The sequence below is a fragment of the Scatophagus argus genome, chromosome 15 (genome assembly GCF_020382885.2).
Source record: "Scatophagus argus isolate fScaArg1 chromosome 15, fScaArg1.pri, whole genome shotgun sequence".
NCBI classification, from domain to species: Eukaryota; Metazoa; Chordata; class Actinopteri; family Scatophagidae; genus Scatophagus; species Scatophagus argus.
The window spans coordinates 20,176,508-20,200,426 of NC_058507.1; the positions used below are offsets into that span (position 1 = coordinate 20,176,508).

General features: G+C 39.8%; 4 protein-coding genes across 9 annotated transcripts; 1 reads left to right on the forward strand and 3 right to left on the reverse strand.

Moving 5' to 3' along the window:
• Window positions 1-4,367: 4,367 nt before the first annotated feature.
• Window positions 4,368-8,897, forward strand: ldah (lipid droplet associated hydrolase). Of its 2 annotated transcripts, none has more exons than XM_046413529.1 (7): window positions 4,368-4,511; window positions 5,163-5,311; window positions 6,206-6,340; window positions 6,660-6,829; window positions 7,147-7,387; window positions 7,784-7,866; window positions 8,037-8,897. In XM_046413529.1, exons 2-7 carry the CDS (start codon window positions 5,173-5,175, stop codon window positions 8,223-8,225), a joined length of 957 nt encoding a protein of 318 aa, XP_046269485.1. In that variant the 5' UTR covers window positions 4,368-4,511; window positions 5,163-5,172; the 3' UTR covers window positions 8,226-8,897. The 2 variants fall into 2 exon arrangements, with proteins under 2 accessions (XP_046269485.1, XP_046269486.1); XM_046413530.1 differs by lacking the exon at window positions 4,368-4,511 and adding an exon at window positions 4,938-5,026.
• Window positions 8,898-9,684: 787 nt separating this feature from the next.
• On the reverse strand, window positions 9,685-15,105 carry LOC124072266 (coiled-coil domain-containing protein 38-like). Of its 5 annotated transcripts, none has more exons than XM_046413524.1 (14): window positions 14,754-15,099; window positions 13,663-13,759; window positions 13,336-13,519; window positions 13,158-13,222; window positions 12,571-12,734; window positions 12,400-12,480; window positions 12,088-12,257; window positions 11,568-11,631; window positions 11,242-11,284; window positions 11,006-11,127; window positions 10,632-10,761; window positions 10,224-10,426; window positions 9,971-10,064; window positions 9,685-9,881 (listed from the first exon to the last, which is right to left on the reverse strand). In XM_046413524.1, the coding sequence occupies exons 2-14, from the start codon at window positions 13,702-13,704 to the stop codon at window positions 9,744-9,746; spliced, it is 1,500 nt and encodes a 499-aa protein (XP_046269480.1). In that variant the 5' UTR covers window positions 13,705-13,759; window positions 14,754-15,099; the 3' UTR covers window positions 9,685-9,743. The 5 variants fall into 5 exon arrangements, with proteins under 5 accessions (XP_046269480.1, XP_046269481.1, XP_046269482.1 ...); XM_046413525.1 differs by having other exon boundaries at window positions 11,006-11,124; window positions 14,754-15,094; XM_046413526.1 differs by lacking the exon at window positions 12,400-12,480 and having other exon boundaries at window positions 14,754-15,105.
• A 954-nt stretch (window positions 15,106-16,059) lies between these two features.
• On the reverse strand, window positions 16,060-18,323 carry gdf7 (growth differentiation factor 7). Its single transcript, XM_046413983.1, has 2 exons — window positions 17,830-18,323; window positions 16,060-17,211 (listed from the first exon to the last, which is right to left on the reverse strand). The coding sequence occupies exons 1-2, from the start codon at window positions 18,080-18,082 to the stop codon at window positions 16,274-16,276; spliced, it is 1,191 nt and encodes a 396-aa protein (XP_046269939.1). The 5' UTR covers window positions 18,083-18,323; the 3' UTR covers window positions 16,060-16,273.
• Window positions 18,324-18,520: 197 nt separating this feature from the next.
• alkbh1 (alkB homolog 1, histone H2A dioxygenase) lies at window positions 18,521-23,868 on the reverse strand. The gene is made up of 6 exons (XM_046412361.1): window positions 23,660-23,868; window positions 22,568-22,676; window positions 21,854-22,016; window positions 20,710-20,800; window positions 20,300-20,493; window positions 18,521-19,880 (listed from the first exon to the last, which is right to left on the reverse strand). Exons 1-6 carry the CDS (start codon window positions 23,795-23,797, stop codon window positions 19,427-19,429), a joined length of 1,149 nt encoding a protein of 382 aa, XP_046268317.1. The 5' UTR covers window positions 23,798-23,868; the 3' UTR covers window positions 18,521-19,426.
• Window positions 23,869-23,919: the final 51 nt, after the last annotated feature.

A 23,919-nucleotide genomic window follows, 5' to 3' on the forward strand; every position in this document is an offset into this window, starting at 1 on the left:
AATGATTTGTATAATTATGACTTATTGATATTTTGCGTGTAGACTTTGTGATACTGTCTCAACATTTTCTTCTTATATCAATACACTCGAAGCTTTCAGACATCTTTCATATCTAGAATTATTGTCGCAAGTGTGCTGAGACATTGATACATAATTTCAAATATATGAGATATTATGATATTCAAATGACTCATTCTTTTATAATTGCTTATTTTCATTGTTTTCTCAGTACTCTATTAAATATTTAGAGTAAATGTTCAAGTCTAAGTCACTTATAGTTACAGAAAAGTTTTATGTTTTACTTTATTACATTATGCAAAAGGCCAGATCCAACACCACCAGTGAATGGTTAACATTTACAAACACCACTGTCTGCTGCTCAGATTAAAGATTAGACTCACATTTTTCTAGGTCATTAATCATTGCTCATAATTTTTTCTTGCTTTCGTACTATATAATATTTGAAACTTTAGCTGAAGCTGATTTAAAACTTAACTTGTTTGACTCCATCTTCAAAAAGTCTTTTCAGTACAAAATTATCTCTTTGTGTTACTATTCCTCCAACAAATGTCATCACAGAAACACTGTCTGGGCGAACACAAGGAGGGGGATTTTGTACTAAAAAAACAGGACTACGTTTGGGTGATATGTGCTTGATTTGACTAATGCAGACTCCTTGAGCCTCATATTAACTTTAGATACATTTTGGAGCATATTTTAAATAGTATGAAACTATGAAAATGGATTTTGTCCCCTCTCACTTTCATTGCAAGTATGTTAGGAAACAGCAATTCACTTTACCTTTGCCCTGTAAAACCTCACTGTTTGCAGAACAACATCATGGAAAAAAGACTGCTGGATAATCATGACCTCTTTCTGAACTCCTGTGATGACACTGTGACATTGTACACCCCACAGTACTGTATAATACACAAAATGATAAGTATCTGAATTCACTTAATGGCTATCTTCATGAATGTGTTGTTTGAAAAGTCATAGTAAAACAATAATGATTTATTCATGGATTCCTCCAAAGACAGGCAGGAAGTCAAGCTGTCTTTATCTGTTTTTAATCAAAGAGGGAAGTTATACAATATGTAGTGTAAAGGACAATATGCTTGTAAGGAGCAAATGGAGGGAAATAATATTTGGTTACAGAAAGTTCTCCATTTTCTTCCTAGTTTTACCACACATCATCATGAGTCACTGGGAAAATAAACCCTGTATTTTTGTGAATTCTTGTTCTTTGTGAGTTCTTTGTCTTGGTCAGGTGTGGACAGTCATCACTGAGATGCTGTCATGAGTAAGCTAAGACAAAACAACAGATATACTGTGCAAAATAGTTGTACACCTCTCACCTGGAAAAACAATGGGCCTCGTGTAAGGGCTACTCATACAGTCAGATGTGTTCTTCAGTGGCGTATACGAGTGATTTAAGAGTATTTGTGCCCTTCGCCAATTTTATTCTGACTTTGTCCACATGGGCAAAAATACTTGTGCATTTGTGAAAATACACACACACATGCACACATGCAAGCAATGTGTGCATTCATCTGATCTTTCTGTCAGCAGGACTTGAGTGTGAAATGCTTCTTTTACTCTGTGCAGAGGTAGTCAGTACAGTATTCAGATAAGCAAAAGTATACCACAATGTGAAAACACTCAAATAAATTACTGCATTCAATTGCAAGTATCGTCAAAATAAGAAAACAGACTCAACATATCAAAAGTAAAATCATTATCAGAGTGGCCTCTTTCATAATACTTTAACAGACTGGATAATGATCTCCGATGTAGTGACATGTGGCAACATTTTAATGTTGACTCTGAGCTGATTTCATTCACTTTATATGACAATCATCTTATATGTTACACTGCAAAATTTTTCTATTATAGCTATTAAGTCCAATTAAGTCAAAAATCTTTGAATGAGTTGAGTAACTTGTGAAAATCTAGCATCACCAGCTGAATTCTAAACTCACATATCAAATTCTCACCACAGCAGCATTTTTTTTTAATTTTTTTTTGAAAAAAGGGTTTATTTCAAGATGCAAATAAAAGCAAAAATAACTTAATAAGATAAAGATTTTTGATGGGGAAACTCCACACAGAAGGGCCCAAACCGAGATTCAAACCTGGAGCCCTCTTGCTGTGCACTGCCATGCCATCCATCCATCCATCCATTTTCTATACTGCTTATCCGTCAGGGTCGCGGGGGAGCTGGAGCCTATCCCAGCTGACTACGGGCGAGAGGCGGGGTTCACCCTGGACTGGTCACCAGTCAATCACAGGGCCAACACACAAAGACAGACAACCACACACTCTCACACTCACACCTTGGGGCAATTTAGAGTAGCCAATTAACCTAATGTGCATGTTTTTGGTATTGTGGGAGGAAGCCGGAGAACCCGGAGAAAACCCACGCAGGCACAGGGAGAACATGCAAACTCCACATAGAAGGGCCCAGACCGGGATTCAAACCTGGGACCCTCTTGCTATGAGGCGACAGTGCTAACCACTGCACCACCGTGCCGCCCGCCGTGCCACCCCAGCATGTAAAATATGAATCTATTACATAACTCCAGCAGTCAGGACAAACTTTAATTTTAGGTGCATTACTACCATCTTATGGCTATACTGAACTATATTTGTCTGCTAAGTCCGATCCTTTTCAAAACCGTAAATATAGCTCCATACCTTACAATCATGTACATGAATGAAAATTACTTTCAATATGTTAAAGATTTCACTTAATTTTACAGGTTTAGGGATGAGTAGATCTACCAGTGACTGGGCCATTAGTCTCACATGATCTACTTTACTGACCATGAGTAAAATAATTTTGCACTGTTCCCGTCCCTCTGAAGCAAAGCAGCAGAAAATGAAAATAAAGTATAAGAAAACTATACTTAAGTATAGTACTGCAGTTGTGTGATGTTTTGTGAATAAGATTTCCCAGAAACTAGAGATAAATAAGTATGCTTTCATAGGTTTGTTGAATATACAAATGATCAAATCTTCAAAATGTTCATCTTATGAACATGGCATTCATCTGGCTGAAAGAACCAATTTACAACAAGCTTGTGCAGTTAAGAGAAATATATGAATTCGACTTAGAACATAAACAATATGAAAATGCACTCTTGCATGAGGCCCAAATTTGGCTTCATTGAAATGGTTTGTTGGAATAGCTGATTTTGGTCTCCAATTGCCCCAGTATTATAATAATAGTTTTGTTTGTATAAAACTTCACAAGCAAAGACCAAAAAGTGTTTTCAAGTGGAGGGAGAAAAAGACACTTGCTAGTGAGAAGGATCTACAGCAAGAAGAGCATAGAAGGCTTAGCTGCTTAGAGGCGTATAACAGAGGAAGTCAGTTGTATGTTCTTCTCTATGCCAGAAGAGCTCCGTTGTAGTTAGAAGTTATTTAACATATCACAAGAACTGGGTGACATGTTCCTTCATGACACACACTGTAATTTATTTTGACTCGTCCCCCATACACCATCCTGCTGCTCCAAATTCTCACCAGAGCAAATAGTCCCCAACAAAGACATTTTTTCCTCCTGTTTGATTACGATTTACTGTTATAAATTTTATTAACTATTATTAATGATGATGATGATAATGAGAAGAAGAAGAAGAAGACACTGAATGTGACTGCCACAGAGAGGCTGGGGAAGACAACAAGTACTGAGAGAGACGAACAATAACAGGATTTGTTATCCTTTAATGTCTGTTACATGAATTTCCCTTGGGATCAATAAAGTATCTATCTATCTATCTATCTATCTATCTATCTATCTATCTATCTATCTATCTATCTATCTATCTATCTATCTATCTATCTATCTATCTAAAACTCTCAACTCTCAACATCAGCACATTTGAGCTGCATTGTATAAGTCAAAATGCCATGCTTTTTCTCCCCTTCTAATCCTCAGTGAGGATCCTGTCTTTTGCACCAGCAGAAGTTCACCATCTCATCTGACTTTCAGTCTGCTGCACTGGAACAGTACACAGTTATTTTACTAAGGGTCAGTAAAGTAGATCATGTCAGACTCATCCCTAAACCTGTGAAGTTAAGTTAAATTTTGAACAGATTTTAAGTAATTTTCAATCTTGTACCATAGATGGCCAAGGAATGTTTTCAACCAATCACAGCAAACTGTGATGCAGTACCAGCAGGAAAGACAGATTTTAAAACTAGTAATAAAGTAGCAGTAATAAAGAATTACTACAATTGAATTTAGGGCGTGTAGGGTATGGCACTATATTTACTGTTATGAAAAAGATGGTACTGAGCAGATGAACATAGTTCAGTATGGTCGTAAGATGGCGGTAATGCACCTAAAAGTTGTTTTCAAAACGCTATAAAATCTTAGCAGAAGAAGAAGCTGCCCAATCAGAACTCAGCAATGAGCAAAGCAGGAAGTCCACTCACTGAGCCAAGAGGAAAGATTAATCAATGGGGAGAATATCATATTAACCTTTTTTTAATGTTATTAAGAGGTAAAAGATATTTTGTTACACATTATACTTTAAACTGATAGCGTCAGAAAACCAGCTACTAGGATTCAAGCTTATGTCACTCAGCGCCTCGTAATTTTAAGTATTTTATTGTCAAGACTAGTGTTTGTGACTTTCACACCAAACTATTTTTAAAATATGTAATTTTAATACATTTTCAGGTACAAGCTCTTTAAATGCCGTTCAAACGATACAAAAACAGCCATTATTTTATTCGGCATCAACAGATTAGCAATAATTGTATTAGTTAAATCTAAATGCCAACTTTTATTAAGTAAGGTTTTCCACTTCTCACTGTTATTGCATTCTCATTAAAGTTGTTATTCTGGTTACTCTGAAGTGTTTTTTTAATTATTTAAATTTTGCTGTTAAGAGAAGCTAGTAAATACAACACATGCACGACTCGCTGTGTGACCTTTAACCCGCATTAAGTGCATCGCCTTTGGACTCAGTTGATAAGCTGTGTCGGCTGTTAAAGCTAGCTGAAAGACATTAATGTAATACAGTTACACCTCTTCAGTATAAACGTATTTACCATGTGGCTGAATGGGTTAAGAGTGCTCACTGTATATAAAATGTTCCTCGAAGTAAAATGATAAGATTAGTATTCATAATTTCCCCTCTTTTCTTCAGAGCTACTAAGATGGACAACATGGTGACAGACAGAAGAGACGAACCACAGACAGACTTTGTCTACTGTTGTGGAGCCATCACAGAGGTTCTTAAATTTGGCTCTTGCCAGTTACAGTCTGGACACAAGGTGCTTTTTCTCATCATTCCAGGTAAGATGGACTACTTAAGTACAGCATTAACAGACAGGTGATGCATTATCAGCTACATAGAGCTGCAACAATTAGTTGATTGAGTAATTCATCAGTAAAATGAAGAAAAATTGAATGCCAACTATATTTTTTTAGAATTGTTTCAGTCATTTTTTCCAAGTCAAAATGTCAAACATTGGCTTGTTCCAGCTTCTTAAATGTGAGGATTTGCTGCTTGGTCATTTAAGATAGTAAATAATTGGTTGGATAGAAGATGCAATTTGAAGAACTCACTTCTCTCTGGGAAACTGTGATGCTCATTTTTCAATTATTGGAATTTTTATATGCGATGAATTAATGATTAACCACAGCTAATGTTATGACCCTGTGTTTGAGCCCTTTATTATTTCAGTTTATATTGTGATGGAATGGTGCATATTTCTAAACGCAACGATAGCAAAGTTTGACCTCAGGATTGCCCCAACTGGTTAGTCTGGCCATGACTGCATAAAATTCTCTCCTCAGGAACAGCAGTTCAGATTTTTGTTTTTTTTTAAGCAGAGAAAGTTCCACTTCAAACCCGCTGTCTGTCATAATGTTTCATAGACTGATTTTCTTTTTAATTAATAACATCATAAGTGATTAGATACAAACGTACAGGTACTGATCTAACTGTCTCCATTCATCTGCAGTCACTGTTTTCAATATTTTGCACTGATATAATGGTGGGATTTCATTGTAATAATGAAAGGTCTCACAAAAGCTTAGAAATTAGAGAAACGGGCTTGCTGGCAGAAGACCCTGATTTAAATGATGAGGGTTTTGGAAGAATCCAGGCATTGAATGTGAAAGTGCACTTCCCTTACCATTTGTTTTGTGGGGAAATCTGCTGATCTTCTGCTGTCTCCCCCACAGGTAACCCAGGTGTAGTGGGCTTCTACAGAACCTTCATGCAAACTATTCACAGTATGTTTGGATACCGCCACCCAGTGTGGGCTGTGAGCCACGCTGGTCACTGTGAACCACCAGACTCCATGGATATGGTGGAAGGTGCTGATTATTTTCCACTTTTTATAACACTTCAGGGTTTCCATGCTGACTCAGTCACATTGAAAGAGAGAGCATAGATAATTATGCTGGCTGAAACAAGAATGTCAATCACACCTATCATATTTACAGACTAGTTGTCATTAATGACTCACTCAAACCAGTTGAACATACAATCAGAAGATCTTAAAAACAAGGTCCTTTGGTGCTGTGTGTAAAATAAATAGTGGGGCTTTGGTTCAGTGGGGACAAGGTCCAGATATAGACGCTCTACGTTATGATTTCTTTTGCTTCTTTTTTTTTTTTTTTTTTTTAAATGCAGATGCCTCCTCAGCATTAGAGAGTGATGCGTTTGGTCTGAATGGACAGATTGAACACAAACTGGCCTTCCTCAGGAAACATGTTCCCCGAGACACCAGCTTGGTCCTGGTGGGACACTCCATTGGCTGCTACATTATTCTGGAGGTGATGAAGAGAAATCCTGAACTTAAGGTTAGTCACCATATCTTAAAATGGTTCTTTTTAGGGAAAGATGTCATATTTTCACTTTGACAACGATAAAACATGTAACTATCAAACTCGGCCGGTTGTCCACAGTGTGGCATGTCATGCTAAAATAAAGCATATTAAATGAAATGAAAAACTCCCTTGTTACAATTCGGGGATTTCCATAGTTTAGTTTCTATCTCAGAGTGAATCTTTTACCTTCTATGATTTTTCTGTGTTCTGTTGCGATGTTTTTTTAATGTTCTGTTAATCCAAGACAGGCTGAAAAGCGTAACCTTTTGTAACCTTTGTTTTTAATGCAGATTATGAAGGCCATCATGCTGTTTCCCACCATTGAGCGCATGGCTCAGACTCCTCAGGGGAAGGTCATGACGCCTGTGCTGTGTCACATGCGTTATGCAGCCTATCTGCCTCTCTTCCTTCTCTCTCTGCTGCCTGAGGGACTCAAGGCCAGACTGGTGAAACTGGTGCTCGGTGGCATCCGCTCTCTGGACCACACCGTAGTCCAGCCTACTGTTGGTCTACTCAGTGGAGACTGTGCAGGTTGGTTGTACTGTTTATATGTTCACTTTTTATTGATATTATGTTAGATGGATGTTGAATCAACCCTGTTAAGATTTGTGCATATTTTTAAGAGCACCTTTGAGCATTGTTTGGACAGCTTGTATTGGAAGCACTTCATGCCACCAGTAAATACAGTAGAATTCGCAACCAACCTTCTAACATATCTCTTACTATCATGTGTGGTCCTCCCTGAAAGCATTAGTATACTGTAGACTCAGGTACAGGCATCTTCAGTTAGCAGGCAGCTGCCACTGTGATCAATATTCTAAAGATATTACTCTACTCTGTAGGACAAGCCTGAGTGTCATTTAATATTTCAAGAATGTCCAAAATATAGAAATGATTAGGCCAGTGTGATTTTGTTTCTCTTGGTAGCCAATGCAATGTACATGGGGGGTCAGGAGATGAAGAAAGTTCTGGAACGAGATAACATTACCATCAAGAAAAATCTTGAAAAGGTGAGAAACCTGTATTACCACATTGTGACATTTGTCTGTAATAGTCAATATGTGATTCCATTAAAACCACTTGAGACATGAAGACTACATTTGCTTGTGAAATGTTCGTGTTAGCTGTTATTGTGTGTTCAGTCTATAAATCAGCATCATCTATGTGTTCTCGTTTTCAGCTTATATTTTATTATGGAGCTACAGACCACTGGTGCCCTGTCGAGTATTATCACGACATCAAACAGGACTTCCCACATGGAGATTTAAGACTGTGTGAAAAGGGCTTCCGCCACGCTTTCGTCCTGGATGCAGGAAAAGAAGTTGCCAAAATGGTTGTTGATTGGATCAGTGGAGATTTGAGGACTTGAGATCATTCTTCTTCTTCTCCTACCATCTGTTCCTGCCTGCCTGACATGAACACTCAGCATCCAGACCAGGGTGAGGGGGGGGGGTACCATGGGGTTCTTTTTATTAGCGGAAAACATGGAATTGAGAAAACTAAGTGGTGAAGAAATATCAAATGTTAATTTAATGTATTTTATCTGTTCATAATAAGCACAATAACAGCTGTGTGCATGACAACTAATAATATCAAATCAAAGTAAAGATTTTATGAAAACACTTTATTATTTTGAATGGTTTAAGGATTCCGTCTCTTAAGATGAAACCATTGAAGGCACTGCAGCACTTGTCACGCTAGTACCTGACAAATTATTCAAGTTTCTTTATGTTGCCATTTTGCACTTATGCCAATTTACTTTTATATTATTTCTCACATAATAATTATTCATGCATTCCCAGGTGTGATCACCTTAAGAGCTTATTCAGTGTATGGAATTCATCATGGCTTTATTTCTCATCTGTTGCATGTTCCTTTGTTTAACTTCTTTCAATGCTACTCTACTGTGCACTTTCTCTCATTTATACAAATAGCAAAATAAGAACAAACTGTAACAACAATCATGCTGTTAAATGAAGACCAGAAAATGTGATTTGCATGGCAGTCCATCATCAAAATTAATAAAATAGTAGTGCAGGGACTCACTTCTTTAATTGTTTGCTTTGAGACGTCTTTCCCACATATCTATTGAATTTACAAGCTCCTGTCTCCATGTTGTTGTGCATATTTGGTTTTGTCCACCAGTGCTGACATTTAATAATATAATGACTTAGAGTGATGTAAGCACGCTCAGTAGGAGAAAGAATACACGAAGATTCTGATCACACAGCTGTCACATCACACCAAGAATCAGATATGTCTCTGATTTAGGACCATGTGTGAAAGTGACTCAAATCAGAAATGAAAATAACACATGCCTTGTGATTTGTGCTTGTCACAATGTCCTTCCATTTTCTATACCGCTTGCATGCAAACTCCACATTTAAGAGCCCAGACTGGGATTTGAACCTGGAACCCTCTGGCGATGAGGCAACAGTGCTAACCACCGTGCTGCCCGGAAAATCTGGAAAGCTACTAGCACTGCTTGATTGTGATGTTGATTTAAACCCAATATAAAAGTGTGACAACATTGCTTCTTGGAGGAACATTTGAGATGGTTATGTGTTTAATAATGTACTTGTAATGTAAAATGTTTACATTATAAAATGTCCTTACATGTGGTGAAGAATATGTTATGACTTCTTTAGGACCGCATGCTAAAGTTTAGGATTTCAATCTGTTCATTTTGAGGAAGTATAACAAAAACTGCCTCTAAATTTGACCAGAACATTTTTCAAAGAAAATCAAAGTGCATCACTAGATCCAGTATCACTTTAATTTAAAACTTTTTAAAACTTTAATAATTAAAACAGTTCAAACACCCGAAGTGGAAAGCAGAGATTTTATTTTCTCCTACATTTTTGACTTTGCATGGAATGGGGAAAAATTACATTGTGTTTACATCCATGGAAAAGAGGCAAGCATGGAATTCATCCTCGGCAGTATTGTCGTCCTCATCACTGACTTTGGGTGACTTTGACTTCTGCTCAGCAGGTTTGGATCTGGGCAAGAGTTTTCTCCCACTCTAAAGGAGACAAATGGACGAATAATATTTCTCCAAAATGACAGCAACATTGCTCATAAACCCAATACACAGTGTTCATTGTGACTCACTGTTTTCTTACGGTCACCCAAGTATCTTTGCATGCATTTCTGCATCATTTCTATCCGTCTCTCACTCTGCTGTCTCAGCTTTTCTTCACACAGCCTGTAGTACGTAGGGAAAGAACGTTCAGTATTCAGTAAATCTCTACACAAAAATCAGTGTAAGCCAACCTACACCATTTTCCCACAAAATATACATCTTCTCTACTGTTAAATATATAAATATAATAATACATGGGCGTCTCCCGTCAGTGAGACAAACCTGCTCCTCCTCTCACTGTCCTTGATTTTCCTCAGTTGTTTTAAACTTCCTTCAGGGATGCTCTCAATTTGCTGCAGCACCAAAGACATGCGGTACTCAACACTGGCCACCTTTTCCAAGAGCCTGATGTTGGTCACCTGCTTGTTCACGCAGCAGCGATACACTTCTGTAACCTTCACGTCCAGAGCGTCCAATGTGGCATCCTGTAAGCAGGTAGAAACAGCGGAGGCAATGAAAGGGGAGGAGGGGAGACGGAGTAAACTGCCCCAAAAACAAAACAAACAAAAAAAACACAACATTTGCACAGAATTAACATGCTGTGTGCAGCTTACTGATGAACACTTTAAGTTGCCAAGTGCACCTTTTAGATTTGAATGATGGGATGTACAGGACATTCTGCCTCCTTACCAGGTTCGCTGTTTTTATTGAGTGATGGAGCTCAATCTTCTTCTTTAGCCCGACAGCTCTCTTCTTCTCTTTGTCAATTCTGTCCTTCATGTCTTTTATCGGCAATTCTAGCTTCTCTTCTTCCTCTTTCCTATAGACAGAGAGCAGCTGGCATTGACTCAAGGTGTTCCCACCACTACACATGCAGCATCTTCAGTGGCTGCTTCACAACTGTTATTTGTTACTTTTATTTACTTAGTCACGCTTTTTATATGGTTGCTTTGGTTTATGCTGTATCCTTTAATGCTGTGCATCGACCATGGTCTTGCTTTTTTTTGTTGATTTTTAACATCAGTCCGCCCAGGGACTACAGACCAGATAAATATAATGCTTACATTTTCTTCAATTTAGCCTTTAACTTCTTCTGCAGGTCTTTCACCATCTCATTCACCTCACTGGAAATCTTTGACAAGAACAGCACCTGCTCCATCAGCTCCGTCATCTTATCCACCAGCTGCTGGGGATAAGTGAAGTATAGTTTCTCCGGCAAGAGGAGGGATGGTGATAGTGTATTGTGTGAGCACTGCAGGCGCACACAAATTAAAAGTGGCAGTGCTTCAGAAAAACTGACCTCATATTCAGAGCTGTCGCCATCCTGGGTAGAATTTGTGAACCTAAAATACCAAAAGAGTTTAGACCCAGGAGAAATTAAAATGTAATATGTGTGCTTTTCCTGACAGCTGTATATAACGGCAGCAACAAGAATGTTAACATATTAACAGAAAGAAAATGTGAAATGAAATAAAAGCCACATGAAACAAAAAAAGAAGAGATGTAGTTCTTTAGATATATTATTAAATTGGTAATTGCTTTGCCTCATGTTGAATAAAAAAATCAAAGTCACCCATTGCCAGCCTTATTTGCACACATGAATTGCGGTTGTTAGTGTCTCCTTACAGCGGGTCACGGGGTGCTGAGGACAGGGTGGGCTCTCTGGCTCTACCTGGACTGGACTCCAAACCTGTGTGCATGTTATCATTCCATCACATTACGAACACTATTCACACTTTTACCTCAGGATATGTGAGCTTCTGCTGCAAACAGTCTTTTTTTTTGTTATCTGTCTGTTGCGAGTCCCCCAGTGTTAATGAAGTGCAATAAAGTCCCAAATCTCATACAAAAATATTAGTGCTCATTAATTTTGAAACAGTCATCAAATACTGGACAAAGGTGAGAGCTAAGACAGCTTAGACAAGGTTTGATTTCAGAGGATTAACAAACACCACAGTTCAGGATTAGGTCAGGCTGGTATATGGGTGGGAACTCAATACTGCAGCTCCACACTGGCTCCAAATGACATCACCAGCACTAGATGGGAGTGCTTGTATCTGCGGTATTTTGGCTCCATTTTTTTACAGCAGGAGGAAGCGGAAATGTGTCGTCCATCTTTATGTAAGTCAGTGGTTTTAACTCTTACCTTGGCTTACTGTTGACTTCTGAGGCTTCTGGTTGTGCTCATCCTGAGAGACTCTGTGAGATGGGACTTTAGCCTGCTGGGTCTCCTGCCACTCTGGAGGTGACAGCTTAAACAGAACGTTCTCTAATCTCTCATAGTGATTCAGGATTTCATCATTCTTGGTGATTTCACTATGAAGAAGAAAGACTACGTTTAGATCCGATACAATGTTTCATTGCCCCGCCTCCAAAATTACTCTTCCTTGTTTGGTCATTTCACGTAAAACATGAAGAAAGCGCATATGATAAATTGATAATATTATCACGTTGCTACCTTTTAATGGTTTCTATTTCATCAATTAACTTCTCAGTCACAGCATCCTTCTCCCGATTAGACTTGTGTTCGTTTTCAAAACTGACAACACACAACAACACTGCAATAATTACAATATTAGAGAAAAATATTTCACAAACTCTTAAGTTACAGTGAACCACCACTGCTTACTGTGTCCTGGCATCTGCAGAGTTTTTCTCAATCCTCTTGAGGAACTCTTCATATTTGGAATTCTCTGACTCAAACATTATTGCAAACTCTCTCACTCGTTGCTCCTTTGCTGCAATGTCCTTGTCCAACTCCCTAATCTCTGACCTGCTCGCTACCAGACACACCTGAGAAAGTACTGCAGATAATTAAGGAGAGGAAGGTAAAGCCAGAGAAAAACTGGCAGTGAAACAAAGATGATACTTGTTGAATGTAGTATGTCTTTGTCACTGTGGAATGAATTGACAGCGCAGCACTAGATAAGGCTAATATTGGCTGTTGGTAGTAATAAAAACATACAGAATAAAATAATAATAAAATACGTGAGACTTTTTATTTTAAAAGAATAGTTCTACATTCTGGGAATTATTCTTATTTCATATCTTGCTGAGAGCTGGATGGGAAGATTGTTACTACTCTCGTGTCTGTAAAACAAGAAGATGCAGCGAGCAGCTGCGGAACCTACATTAACCCAAATCGACTTCAAGACGTCCACACAGTACCGGGTGTTGTGCTTGTGTCACTAAAACAGGACCGTTAGAGTCATTTACCTCCAGCTCTGCTCCCTCCCGTTCAGTGGCCAGTAATTCAAGTTCTCCTTCCCTCTTAAAATGATCTAGGAATGGAGGAAAGCCAATTCTTAACACTAAAGTAAGCAATCCTCAAAAGTCAAAAGTACTACTTCACTACATTTTACATGCTTTGACTCTCTGCCATGTCCCCACCCACCTTGTTTAATCCTGGACATGACACAGCATGGGCCGGCTTTTTCACTTTGTTTAGGGAGAGTTGCGTTTTTCTTTTTGTGTAGTGGAATCTTCATACTCTCCTGTTTCTCCTTCTCCTCCACCACCTGTCCTGGCCTGTCTTTTGTCTTCTTGTCATCATTACGCTCCACGAATTTACGCAGGTCCTGAGCATGGAGAAAAACCGCAGTATAATCTCAATTTTCTACTCTTTGCACACATTGTGGAAAACTACTATATGCAGTGGATGTAAAAAAAAAACGTACGATTTGTACATAGACTGTTGTGTTTGAACAAACACCCACTTCACCTTTTTTTGGTGCTCTTTTTTCTTCCCGATTACCGTAGACATGCTGTCACTGTCTGGCACTTGGAACTGCAACTGAACTGACCTGAACCTTTCAATTCTATTCACAGAATAAATAAAGAAAATCAAGTTTCCTTCCTGTCAGAATGTTAAAGGAAGAAAAAGCACTGTCTGAAATATATCTGAAATAACAAGACTGCCTTCTGTTGAAATGATTATGTTAATATTAAATGCAGCAAGCAGCGACCCCTGCACTTTTACACTGAAGGTGCAACAACTTATGCTTTCATGGCGAAATTCACCGTGTCGCCATAAAAACATTGGCTAAAAAACTGACCTGTAAACTTATAAAATGACTAAATCAACACAAAACAGCAGACTTCTTATAGTAATTAATGTATGGCTCCAACAGACTTTTTTGGATATCTTGATATGACACGCTTAGTTTTTGTACATGTAGGTGAGACATACCACAAAGGCTACTTCTTTGAAATGTTTTAGATGGTACACAATCCTGTGAACCATACTGGTTTACAGTTTTCGCCATGTATGAGGTGAAATGTAGGAAGCCAAAGATATGCTAAATATGGATGCAGAGCCAGTGTGCCATGGCCAAATAAGACATCAAATCAAAAATAATTATCTGTCAAATGCAGGTGCAAGGCCTTGTGAGATTTCTTGAGTTTGAAAAATTGAAATTGGCACATGTAATCCAAGATGGCTGAATTTCTAAACAAAAAATGAAATATATTCTTTAAGAGAACAATAAAAAACAAAAACAATGTTTCTTGCACCGAGATTCAAATGACCGTTCCAGTCGTTGCCATCCTAATTAGCAAAACTAACTGAAAATGAACGTTTTAACACTGTTACTTATCTATGAGGTGTGGCATTTTAACATACAGTCACTACAGCAGGTACAAACTGAACCTTGTTTCTCTATATCAACCCAGTTTGCATTAAACAGAGAAAGTGACGACTGCGAGGAGAAATTCAAAATTGAACTAAAGCAGTTTCATAATCCAGGTTTGACTGATTAACCTGGCTAGGCTACAGCAAAGCAGAACGGGGTGTGGAACCAAGCTAACTGCTACCTGAGGTCTTTTGACTTGAGGCTGTTGGCTCTTCCCGCGTTAAGGCTGCTGACCCTTAACTGTAAAACCTTCTCAGCTTTGGTGCCGCCTGCCACAGCGAGAAATGACGGTGCGTTACACAGGTGTGCTTTCTGAAGCGAGTAACCTTAAGTTAGCAAGTTAGCTTCATTTAAAAAAACAAAACAAAACAAAACAAAAAAAAACATTCTGCAAATATGAATGTTGTTAATCGCGTAACGTCACTTTAAACAAATCACAGTTTGATTATTCAGCTGCCTGTCCGCTGTGGTCATGGTAACGGTGACTGCTGCCTTCACGGTGACTAGTGATGCGGGATATCGTCGAATAACCACGAAAGTACTTCCACGACCTTTTCGCGTGTGGGACTGTGCATGTGTAACTTAACAGGCCAATGCTTCTTTTGCCATGGTCTCTATCAGCCAGCCCTGTCTTCGTTGTTCATCTCTCCGGTGCTGTCAGCTGCCGTTTTGACCTGTACGTTACACTTTCCCACATGGATCATTTCAGTCGGACCCAAAACAATGGCAGTTTGCATACATGTGCAACAAGGAGTGGTTGTAAAGTCTTTAGTTCCTCCACTGCGAAACTGAAGTAACTACATTTCAAAGCCCCAGAAAAAGTTACCAGCAAGAGCATGTGTGTGTGTGGTTGTTTTTTAAGGTACACTGGAGTGTTTGTACCAGCTGAGAGATTGGATTTATTTATTGATATGATAAAATTGTCACAACTGCACTGTCCTCCCCTGACATCATTAGCACAGTATCTCTTGTGAGCTACGCAGATAGGCTAGGGGTTGCAAATGTTGTGCAATTCATGGTGCATTCAGTGACTGCAATCCATTCTTATAAATTTTCTACAAACCAGACCACGAGATACTTATCAAATAGCACTGACTAAATATATGTTGTGTTTACATATTGCTGAAAATCCTTTGCAGCATTTAAAAAATATATGTTTGTATTATTTCTGATACTGATGCACGGCTTGCAAGTCGAGACAGTTTTATTTATATAGTCCAATATTACATTTCGCAATTTGCCTCAAGGGGCTGTACAATCTATACAGAATAAGGCGCTCTGCTTCCATCTGGAGAGAGGCTAAAATGTAAAAACAGAAAAGAAGAGGCATAGGAGAGGCAGGGATGAGAAACAAGGCAAGATGCTAGGGAGAGAGGTAGATGCTGAATCTCCAGGGCGACGATGATCCAGATCCAAAGCTCTGGATGAAGCAGCGAGAGGTCCCAGGACAGCTGATGGTCCAAGGTGGTCATTGTTCCTATAAGAGGTAACAGTGTATCATAATGCAGTCCGTTATTATAATCATATTTCAGTCTACATAAGACTATTAAATAAGAAAGGTTAATTATTGAATGAATCCTCTATGGACATTCATACAAATACTGGACACATGTATTTAAATAACTGATTATAACTTTTTATTTTGTCTTTCACAACTGAAGCTCTGTGCAGTTTACAGTACAGCCAGTGTTCTTAGTGCTGCTACCGACATCCACAGCTCTCCACCACCATGTCCTTGTACTGCTTATAGACCACATTGTTGCCTGAGTCGATGTAGAGGATGCTGATGGGACTGAGCTTGGAGGGGACGCAGCAGCTAGGTGGACTGATATCTGGGTCCATGGAGTTCATGAGGGTCTGGATGACGGCATGGTTTGTGGGCTCCAGGTGGGAGCGCAGCGGGAAGTCACACACCCCATCGCAGTGATATGCCTCATAGTCCAGAGGGGCAATGATCCAGTCGTCCCAGCCCAGACCTTTAAAGTTCACATGGAGGGGTTTACGGCTGCAGCGGATCCCCCTATGTCCAGTTTTCCTTTCAGTCCCTGCCACTGCCGATCCTCCTCCTGTCCCACTGAATGACCGTTTGGACAAGGCTTTTTTGTGGTGCAGCCAGTGCATCTTTTCATCTTTTGGAATAGCTTTGAGTGGTGTAGGGAGCCTCTTGTGCATCATATCTCTGAACAGACCGTCAGTGGTGTCAGCATGTGAGAAAGCCACCAGCAAAGCTCTCTCCTGTGGTAGTCGTGTGTGGCGATCCAGCCCCAGGAGCAGCGGGTCAGCCACCTCGTTGGTCAGTTGAGACAAAGCCAGGAGGTGGAAGCAGGCCTGTGTTGATTCTGTGGGATTCGTCTGATGGGCCTTCATGTTTGTCCAGACATCAAACACTTCCCACCTGGGGAGACTACCATCCAGAACCTCTATAGTGCGGGAGTCTAAGAGCTGTCTATCAGAAGCACCCTCAGCAGAACAGGAGTACAGACGGATGTTGTAAAGGTTTCCTCCGGTTGTTAGGATGGACAGAACGTCGACTGCAGGATTCCTTAGTATTCTGAGCTCTGCCTCCACCAGCTTATCCATCCTGGGCCAACTGGACAAGTCGAAGATGTAACGCTGACCGTTGTCCCAGGATGACAGATCTGTCGAGGAAGAGGGAAGCAGGGAGATCAGGGCCAGAAATACAGGATGTATGAATCCAAATATCCCCCCAAGGCACTCTGAAGTCTATAAACGTTACTGTTTTTCTGTTTTCCCTCACAGTTATGCCATTCCCTCATGTTAATTCATTCACTTGAGTGCACAGAAAATTTATTCTCCCAAAATTATGTGTTCCAAACGTCCATTTTCACTTTTTGTCACGGTAAGCAAATCTTGCTACTAATGTCAACAAACACACACTGCTCTAAATTGTGTAAGTATAAATAATTTGAACATGCTATCTAAAGCTGGATAATTATATATTCGTTTACAGCAATTTTAAATAGGTTAAATGTTAAAGTGCAAATTATTAGTGGCACTCCTCATAAAGGACATTTTCATATGTTTCAAATATTCTTTAGAGTTTATATTTTTGTATAATATGAATACCTATGTTGTTTTGTCTAGATTGAAAATAAATTTAAATGTAGTAAATTAAAATAAGATTTATCAATGTACCGTCCTTAACATTAACTGCATGTGTGTTTACATCAATTATCGGCGCCTTTAATGGGAAAAAAAAACATGTTTAAAGAAAGTCATTAACTTTGGCCTCTAACCTTTTCCTTGGTCCACAAAACTTGTCACTGTGTTTGCAAATCCACGTGAATCGTGTCTCCGCTGAAGCTTGGACAGTGCTCGGTACAAGAACACCATGTAATCGTGGAGAACCACCGAGTCGTTCACCGGTCGATCGTTCCTCCACAAGCTCGTGTCAGAGCGCGTCAGAGGACCGGACTGAGGGGCTCCGGCAGACTCCATCCCGACACAAAGAGCCAAGCAGAACACAAACCAGACCACGGCTCGATCCATCTGATGTGAACATCTGAGGTCAAATAAATGGAAAGTCCTCTTTGACTCTTTGGTTGATGGAGGTTATCATCCATCCTTTTGTCTCGTTTACGTTTACTTCACCTGGATGCAGGTGTGCGGGTACACAGCGCCCCCTGCCAGAGAAACGCCAAATCCAGTGCAGTTTCTTGTAAGATCGTGGGATTCAGGCTTCATGGTTTTAATTGTTGCATGTACGCTATGAATACAATAGCCATTTCCGTTCTCGTTTATATTTATATTGCAAAACAGGAACGTTTTGCCCTTAATGCGTGATTGTTGCGTAGCGCGTCATGACGTCACCAGTCAGAGCTCCAGGTGTTATTTTTGCAGTTTATATCTGTAACAATGACAATCAATAGCTGAATATATGTACATATAAATACAAACAAACATCAGAAACAAACAAACACACACATCTGAAAATGACTAATTATTATTAATCATTTTCCTTCGGGGCACTTGAAACTTGAACCTTCACATAAAGCCTCCACACTGTGCTGACAAATAACTGTAATATAACAGCCCTGAGTGTTAAAATGAAAATATAAACACAATGCAATCATTCACAGACAAACTGTGTTCACAGATGATTTTATGAAGTGTTGCAGAGCCCCTGTAGTCATTTCCTTTACACAATGACAAAGAGGTTTGTTTATTGCCCCGTCCCAACTTGTTGCTCACATCAAATTCAAAATAAACACATATTTACAACAATTAGTGATGTTGATGGAGTATTAAAATATATTGTCTTTGTACTGTTTTCAACTGAACGTGTAAGAAAGGATTATCAAATTATCACATTCTGGTTTAATAAGGTTTTACACATCATCCCAACTTTTTGCATGTCATCATCAAATAAGAAATAACTTCATTTGTAATGATGTTGTTACATTGCATTAGACCTGGAGGATCACGCCACAGCTGCCATCTGAAGTGATCTACTGGACCAATTCCAAAAGTTCCGGTTACACACCTAAATACATGAATATAGGTTTAAAAGTACTGGAATTCCTCTCTAACTTTAGCTATCTCACACGTGTGCACTGATCTTGGAAACGATTTGTTAATCCTTCGTGTTGATTTTAAAGATTCATTATTCTGTGGTCTTAATTGTGCTGCTTTTATATGATGGTTTATGAGATATCCATTATAAATAAATAAAACCTGAGAGGTTACATGGACATATGATAACTACTGACCCATGCCATCTGTTTTACTTTTAGCAAGGCAGCAATTAATACAACATCACTGCAAAAGGAGGACTGTGGCATCAGATGCAGCATCATGTCTCCAAGTGAGTGTTTCTGCAGGTAGTGTGTTTTATCATGTCTCTGCTGTATCAACAGAGTCACAGCTATTGCTCCTCTTCCTTTTCCCACTCTCGCCATCTGCTGGTCCATCATGGTACCCCACCGTCTGGCCTGCATCAGTCTTTTGGAGAGAAAATGGTGTTTCTGGGAAGCTCTGCCCAGGTCCCAGCACCTGTCTCACAGTCACATTCACTCTGGAGCTCTGGATGTACCTGGAGCACACAGTCCAGTCCTCCTCTGACACTGGCTCCACCACAGTGCTGTCCTGCAGGTGTGAGGGCGGGCGGCAGCCTTCCATCTCCAAAGCTGTATGTCCCAAGGGTGCTGGAAGGATGCGTGGGACGGCATGGTAAAGAAGGCGGCTCTGCCCCGACATCAGCATCATGTCCCCACTGTGCATGTACATAGCAGTGGGGGGATCTTGTCTGCAGACGCCTCCCAGGAGGAAGATGGCTGACTGTCCAAAACTATGAGAAAACAACAAAATATACAGTGGGGGGTATTGGAATAAATGGAAAATGCTCCCCCCCTCCATTAGCCGGCTGATGTGCCCTTGAGCAAGGCACTTAACCCCCCAATATGCTCCCCGGGCGCTTGATGCCGCCCACTGCTCCTGTGTGTGTTTCACTGCATGTAATTCGCATGTGTGTTCAACTAAGGATGGGTCAAATGCAGAAGACGAATTCAGTGGGTGTATGTAAAAATATATATACTGCTAATAAAGCTGATTCTTAATTCTTAATTCTCTTAATAGAGTTTTTTTCCCGCATATGAGAACAGTTTGAATTTCTGGAATAATAAATAAGAAAATAATAACTGCACTAGCATTCAGAAACCTAAGATGGGAGTGTCATCCTCTCTTCGGCATTTAAGACTTTTCTCTCACCTGAATGACAGGAGCGGACGGCTGTGATCTAATTCGGACTCATCCACGTGGATTCCCAGAGATGAATCGGATCGGTAGTAATTGAGGATTCCAGCTTCTGCGTTGAATCCTGGGAACCCACAGGCGGCTGTTATTTGGCGGGACAGTGAGTGGAGATCAGCCGGGAAAGGAGTGTAATGGTTGGCAGAGTAAGTCTGGTAAGGGAACAACAAAAGAAACGTTTGCTCCAAGACTTCACATCCTCATAAAAAATATAAGAATTGTTTGAGAAATGTAAAATAACTATAGTTATATGATAAAAGCTCATGTAAATATACCAATCAATATACTGGGAATTGTATCTGCATCTACAATTCAACATCAATTTAATATTACTTAAGGGATCCTGGAACAAAGCAGGGTGTTGTTACCTTGGTGTCCCAGTTGTAATGATAACCCAGAGTGACCCAGCGCAGCCTTTCCAGAAGAGTCTTGGCTTGTCTTTTTCCAGAGGGAGGAGACCTGTGGAGGGGATCAAACAGTGTCAAGCACTTACAGAGACAGGCTGCTGTCACACTGTCACAAAGCATGTAAATGTGGTCATTAGAAGAGTACCTCTTCAGTTTATTTGCAAGGTTATATTTATGCCTTTAAACTTAAATACAGTTTAAGGAAAGTCACTGCAGCAGAACCACAGGTAACGTATTTTTTATTTCACACATTTCTTCTACATTGATACATTAATGTGTTTAACATTAATCAAACATGAATTAATTAATTAGTAATTTGTGCATTTAGACTTAGAGTTCCTCTTTCGGCACCAAAAAGTTGAATTCCATTTGTACAAATTCATGAAAAGAAAGTGATGAGGTTTTGAGCAGCTAAAATGTCAAAATGTTTTCTTGTTTTCAAGACATAAATACATTTCATCTTAAGCTTGTGTGTCTTTAGCTCCACGCAAACTAATTCCCAGGACATTTTGGCAAATAAAGTTGTCAATCCTCTCTAACAAACTAGATTACGAGACAGCTACTCATTATATTTATCTGTTGGCTGACACATACACCAATGCCTGTACTATATATATATCTATAGTAACCTGATAAGTTTACTACCCACATTTGTAGGTTTTTGTGATTAACTGATTAGTCCTGATAATGGCTCTGCAGTTCAGCATGCTTCATGGCTTCAAGGAAGGTAAAAGCAGCTGAACACAATGCAGGCTGAGTCCCTACAGGCTGACAATAAAACAGTGCAAGTCAGAATTCCTGAAGCTGGAGGAACTAGAGCTCTATCAAGTTGTACTAGACAAGAAGATCCCTATCAGTTTTATCTGTGTCCACAGCAGACCTATGATGACTTGAAACTAGCTTAACACAAACACTGGAAGCAGAGGGAAGCTGCTTGTGAAGCTCTATCAAGAGTGAAAACGTATGCCTGAGCTAAAGAAGCAGTTTCCCGCCGTTTTATTTAAAATGCTCGAAGGCCAGACAAAACATGCATGAACTAGCCCAGGTTTTGGGTCAGACAGATCCTGTCAGAGCTGTCAGAAGGAAGAAGCACAGCTGGTTTCACCTGAGGCCCTGTACGCTCTTGCCCCAGATGTCCTGGGTGTCGGAGGGTGACATGTGCATGTCCAGGTTGCAGACGTTGGGTTTCTGAGAGTAGGTCTTCAGACACTGCCTGACCCAGAAGGCTTGGCAGCCCAGCAGGAACGGGTTGGAGATGAAGATGAATCCTAAAGAACACACAATAGTACAGTACTGAGTCAGAAAGTGAAAAATCTTTGATAAGATTAAACCTATTGTTTTACATGTGGTCTCAAAATACGGACATACTGTAGAGCACCATAATTAAAGAAGAGTGTCACAGGTCATAAATTAAAGGCAAAACCTAAATAAGTAAGTGGAGAGCCAGTTGCAGAGGCTTCCACACAAAGTTTGAGGGCTCACTGAATGCTCCAATAAATATTAAAACAATGTGGTGTGTAAGCTGTGGCCTTTAAAGTAGCCTGGTCTCAACCCAAATGAACACCTGTAGCAGATTTATGAGTGCTGCATTAGTCGATGCTCTACACAGACACCATCAATACATTAAACGAGGGAATGTATTGGAACAGTGCTGTGTATCCCCCTGGCAGAGAGCCACACACTTTAACAATCTATGACATGGAAGCTGTTCTGTTTTTTCCTCTCCAAGTTTATAGCGAACTTAGTTTTGGTCTGATACTGTGTCAAACTGTTGGTACTATACAAGAAGTCTTTGTCTACCTGCTAGTCCTGTGTTTACCTGGATAGCCCCGCAGCCCGAAGGCTTTCCAGTCTCTGACAGGCTGTAATCCAACCCTTGCAGCCTCCACATCACTCACTGCAGCAAGGTCCAATTTAGCTGGAACTATCTAACAGACACACACACACACACACATATTAAAAAAAAAAAACAGAGGATGTGTGTGCTTCATCTAGACAGCACAGGGGTGCCTGTAATTTGCCTTTAGAAAGATCGATTTCTCATCCGTCTCATCTCATCTGATGCACTGTGAACTCAGGTCTCGATCATTCAAAATCTGGATGGATCAAAAACAGAATGACGGACATCTGTCAGCTCAAACGATCTAAACATTTCTGCACATCTTCGTTTTGGTTAAAAAGCTGTGAAGTCCTACCATGTACGGCTGATTAGGTCTGAATTTTTAAAGTTCTGAACTTCAGACGGTTGCTGTAGCGCAAGAGCACAATGCCAGTTAAGTGTGGCTTTGTGAGGCTATAGTTTATGTTGGTGTTACACTACACATCAGTAGGTACAGTGGATCTTTTTATTATGTGACAGGCGATGAGACAACTGAGCATTATGTCCATTGCATTCAGGTATCCCCAGCCATGGCTGCTGTCACACTGTTACGTTCAAGTACAATCTATATCCTGTGGGTACCGGTCTTCATTCTCCAGTGCGGACAAACCGCTTTAGACTGGAGACAGGTCTGCTTATGTGAAACTAAAGTTAACTGTCAATAGGAGCTTTTAAAAATAAAGCCAATTTCCCTGATAGTAGCGCTGTATTTTTACGGACTTGCAGCGACTCTGTTTTAAAATAGTGTACATCTTCTCTTGTATTGGCGCGTAGCAGAACATTTTTAATTAGAGTTTTCCAACTTTTACTAAGTAGAAGTTGTGTGTAAGTTTATTTGCACAACCGACAAGGCCAGCTTGGCACCCAGTGTTTAATTCCAGGCGGTTTCAGATTTCATAAATCCTCATTTTTATTCCGCCCACTTAAGGCGTCTTCACAGACCTTCATCAGTTACAGCCTGTCAGACTCAATCTCAAACACGTGATTCCTGTCAGCTGCTCTGTCCTTTCCTTGGTCTGACATTTCCCTCACCTTGTCACTCGATACACTTTTGGAGAAGTCAATGACATCGCTGAAGTCTGGCGGAGGGTCTCTTCTCTTGTAAAACTTGAATATTTTTCTAAATGCATCCTCTCCACTCTCTACCATGAAAGCTGCCATCTTGGCCATGACGTAACTGACCTTTCAACTCCAGTCCATTCCGAAGATTTTCCGGCTAAGCTGTTGTCACACATTTAAAAGATACAGTAATTACAGTAATCCAATTTAATGGAAAAAATATATAAACACTT

Excerpts from the sequence above, each read along its gene's own strand:
- ldah (XM_046413529.1), top strand. The coding sequence starts at position 5,173 with ATGGACAACATGGTGACAGACAGAAGAGACGAACCACAGACAGACTTT. Across the intron at positions 6,830-7,146 it reads AGAGAAATCCTGAACTTAAG|ATTATGAAGGCCATCATGCT; the intron begins GTTAGTCACCAT and ends TTTTTAATGCAG. Across the intron at positions 7,867-8,036 it reads TCAAGAAAAATCTTGAAAAG|CTTATATTTTATTATGGAGC; the intron begins GTGAGAAACCTG and ends TCTCGTTTTCAG.
- LOC124072266 (XM_046413524.1), bottom strand. The coding sequence starts at position 13,704 with ATGTCTACGGTAATCGGGAAGAAAAAAGAGCACCAAAAAAAG. Across the intron at positions 12,481-12,570 it reads TCTGCAGATGCCAGGACACA|TTTTGAAAACGAACACAAGT; the intron begins GTAAGCAGTGGT and ends GTGTGTTGTCAG. Across the intron at positions 10,427-10,631 it reads CAATAAAAACAGCGAACCTG|GATGCCACATTGGACGCTCT; the intron begins GTAAGGAGGCAG and ends ACCTGCTTACAG.
- gdf7 (XM_046413983.1), bottom strand. The coding sequence starts at position 18,082 with ATGGATCGAGCCGTGGTCTGGTTTGTGTTCTGCTTGGCTCTTTGTGTC. Across the intron at positions 17,212-17,829 it reads TTTTGTGGACCAAGGAAAAG|ATCTGTCATCCTGGGACAAC; the intron begins GTTAGAGGCCAA and ends CTTCCTCGACAG.
- alkbh1 (XM_046412361.1), bottom strand. The coding sequence starts at position 23,797 with ATGGCCAAGATGGCAGCTTTCATGGTAGAGAGTGGAGAGGATGCATTT. Across the intron at positions 22,017-22,567 it reads CGGGCTGCGGGGCTATCCAG|GATTCATCTTCATCTCCAAC; the intron begins GTAAACACAGGA and ends TGTGTTCTTTAG. Across the intron at positions 20,801-21,853 it reads AAGAGCGTACAGGGCCTCAG|GTCTCCTCCCTCTGGAAAAA; the intron begins GTGAAACCAGCT and ends TCCCCTCCACAG.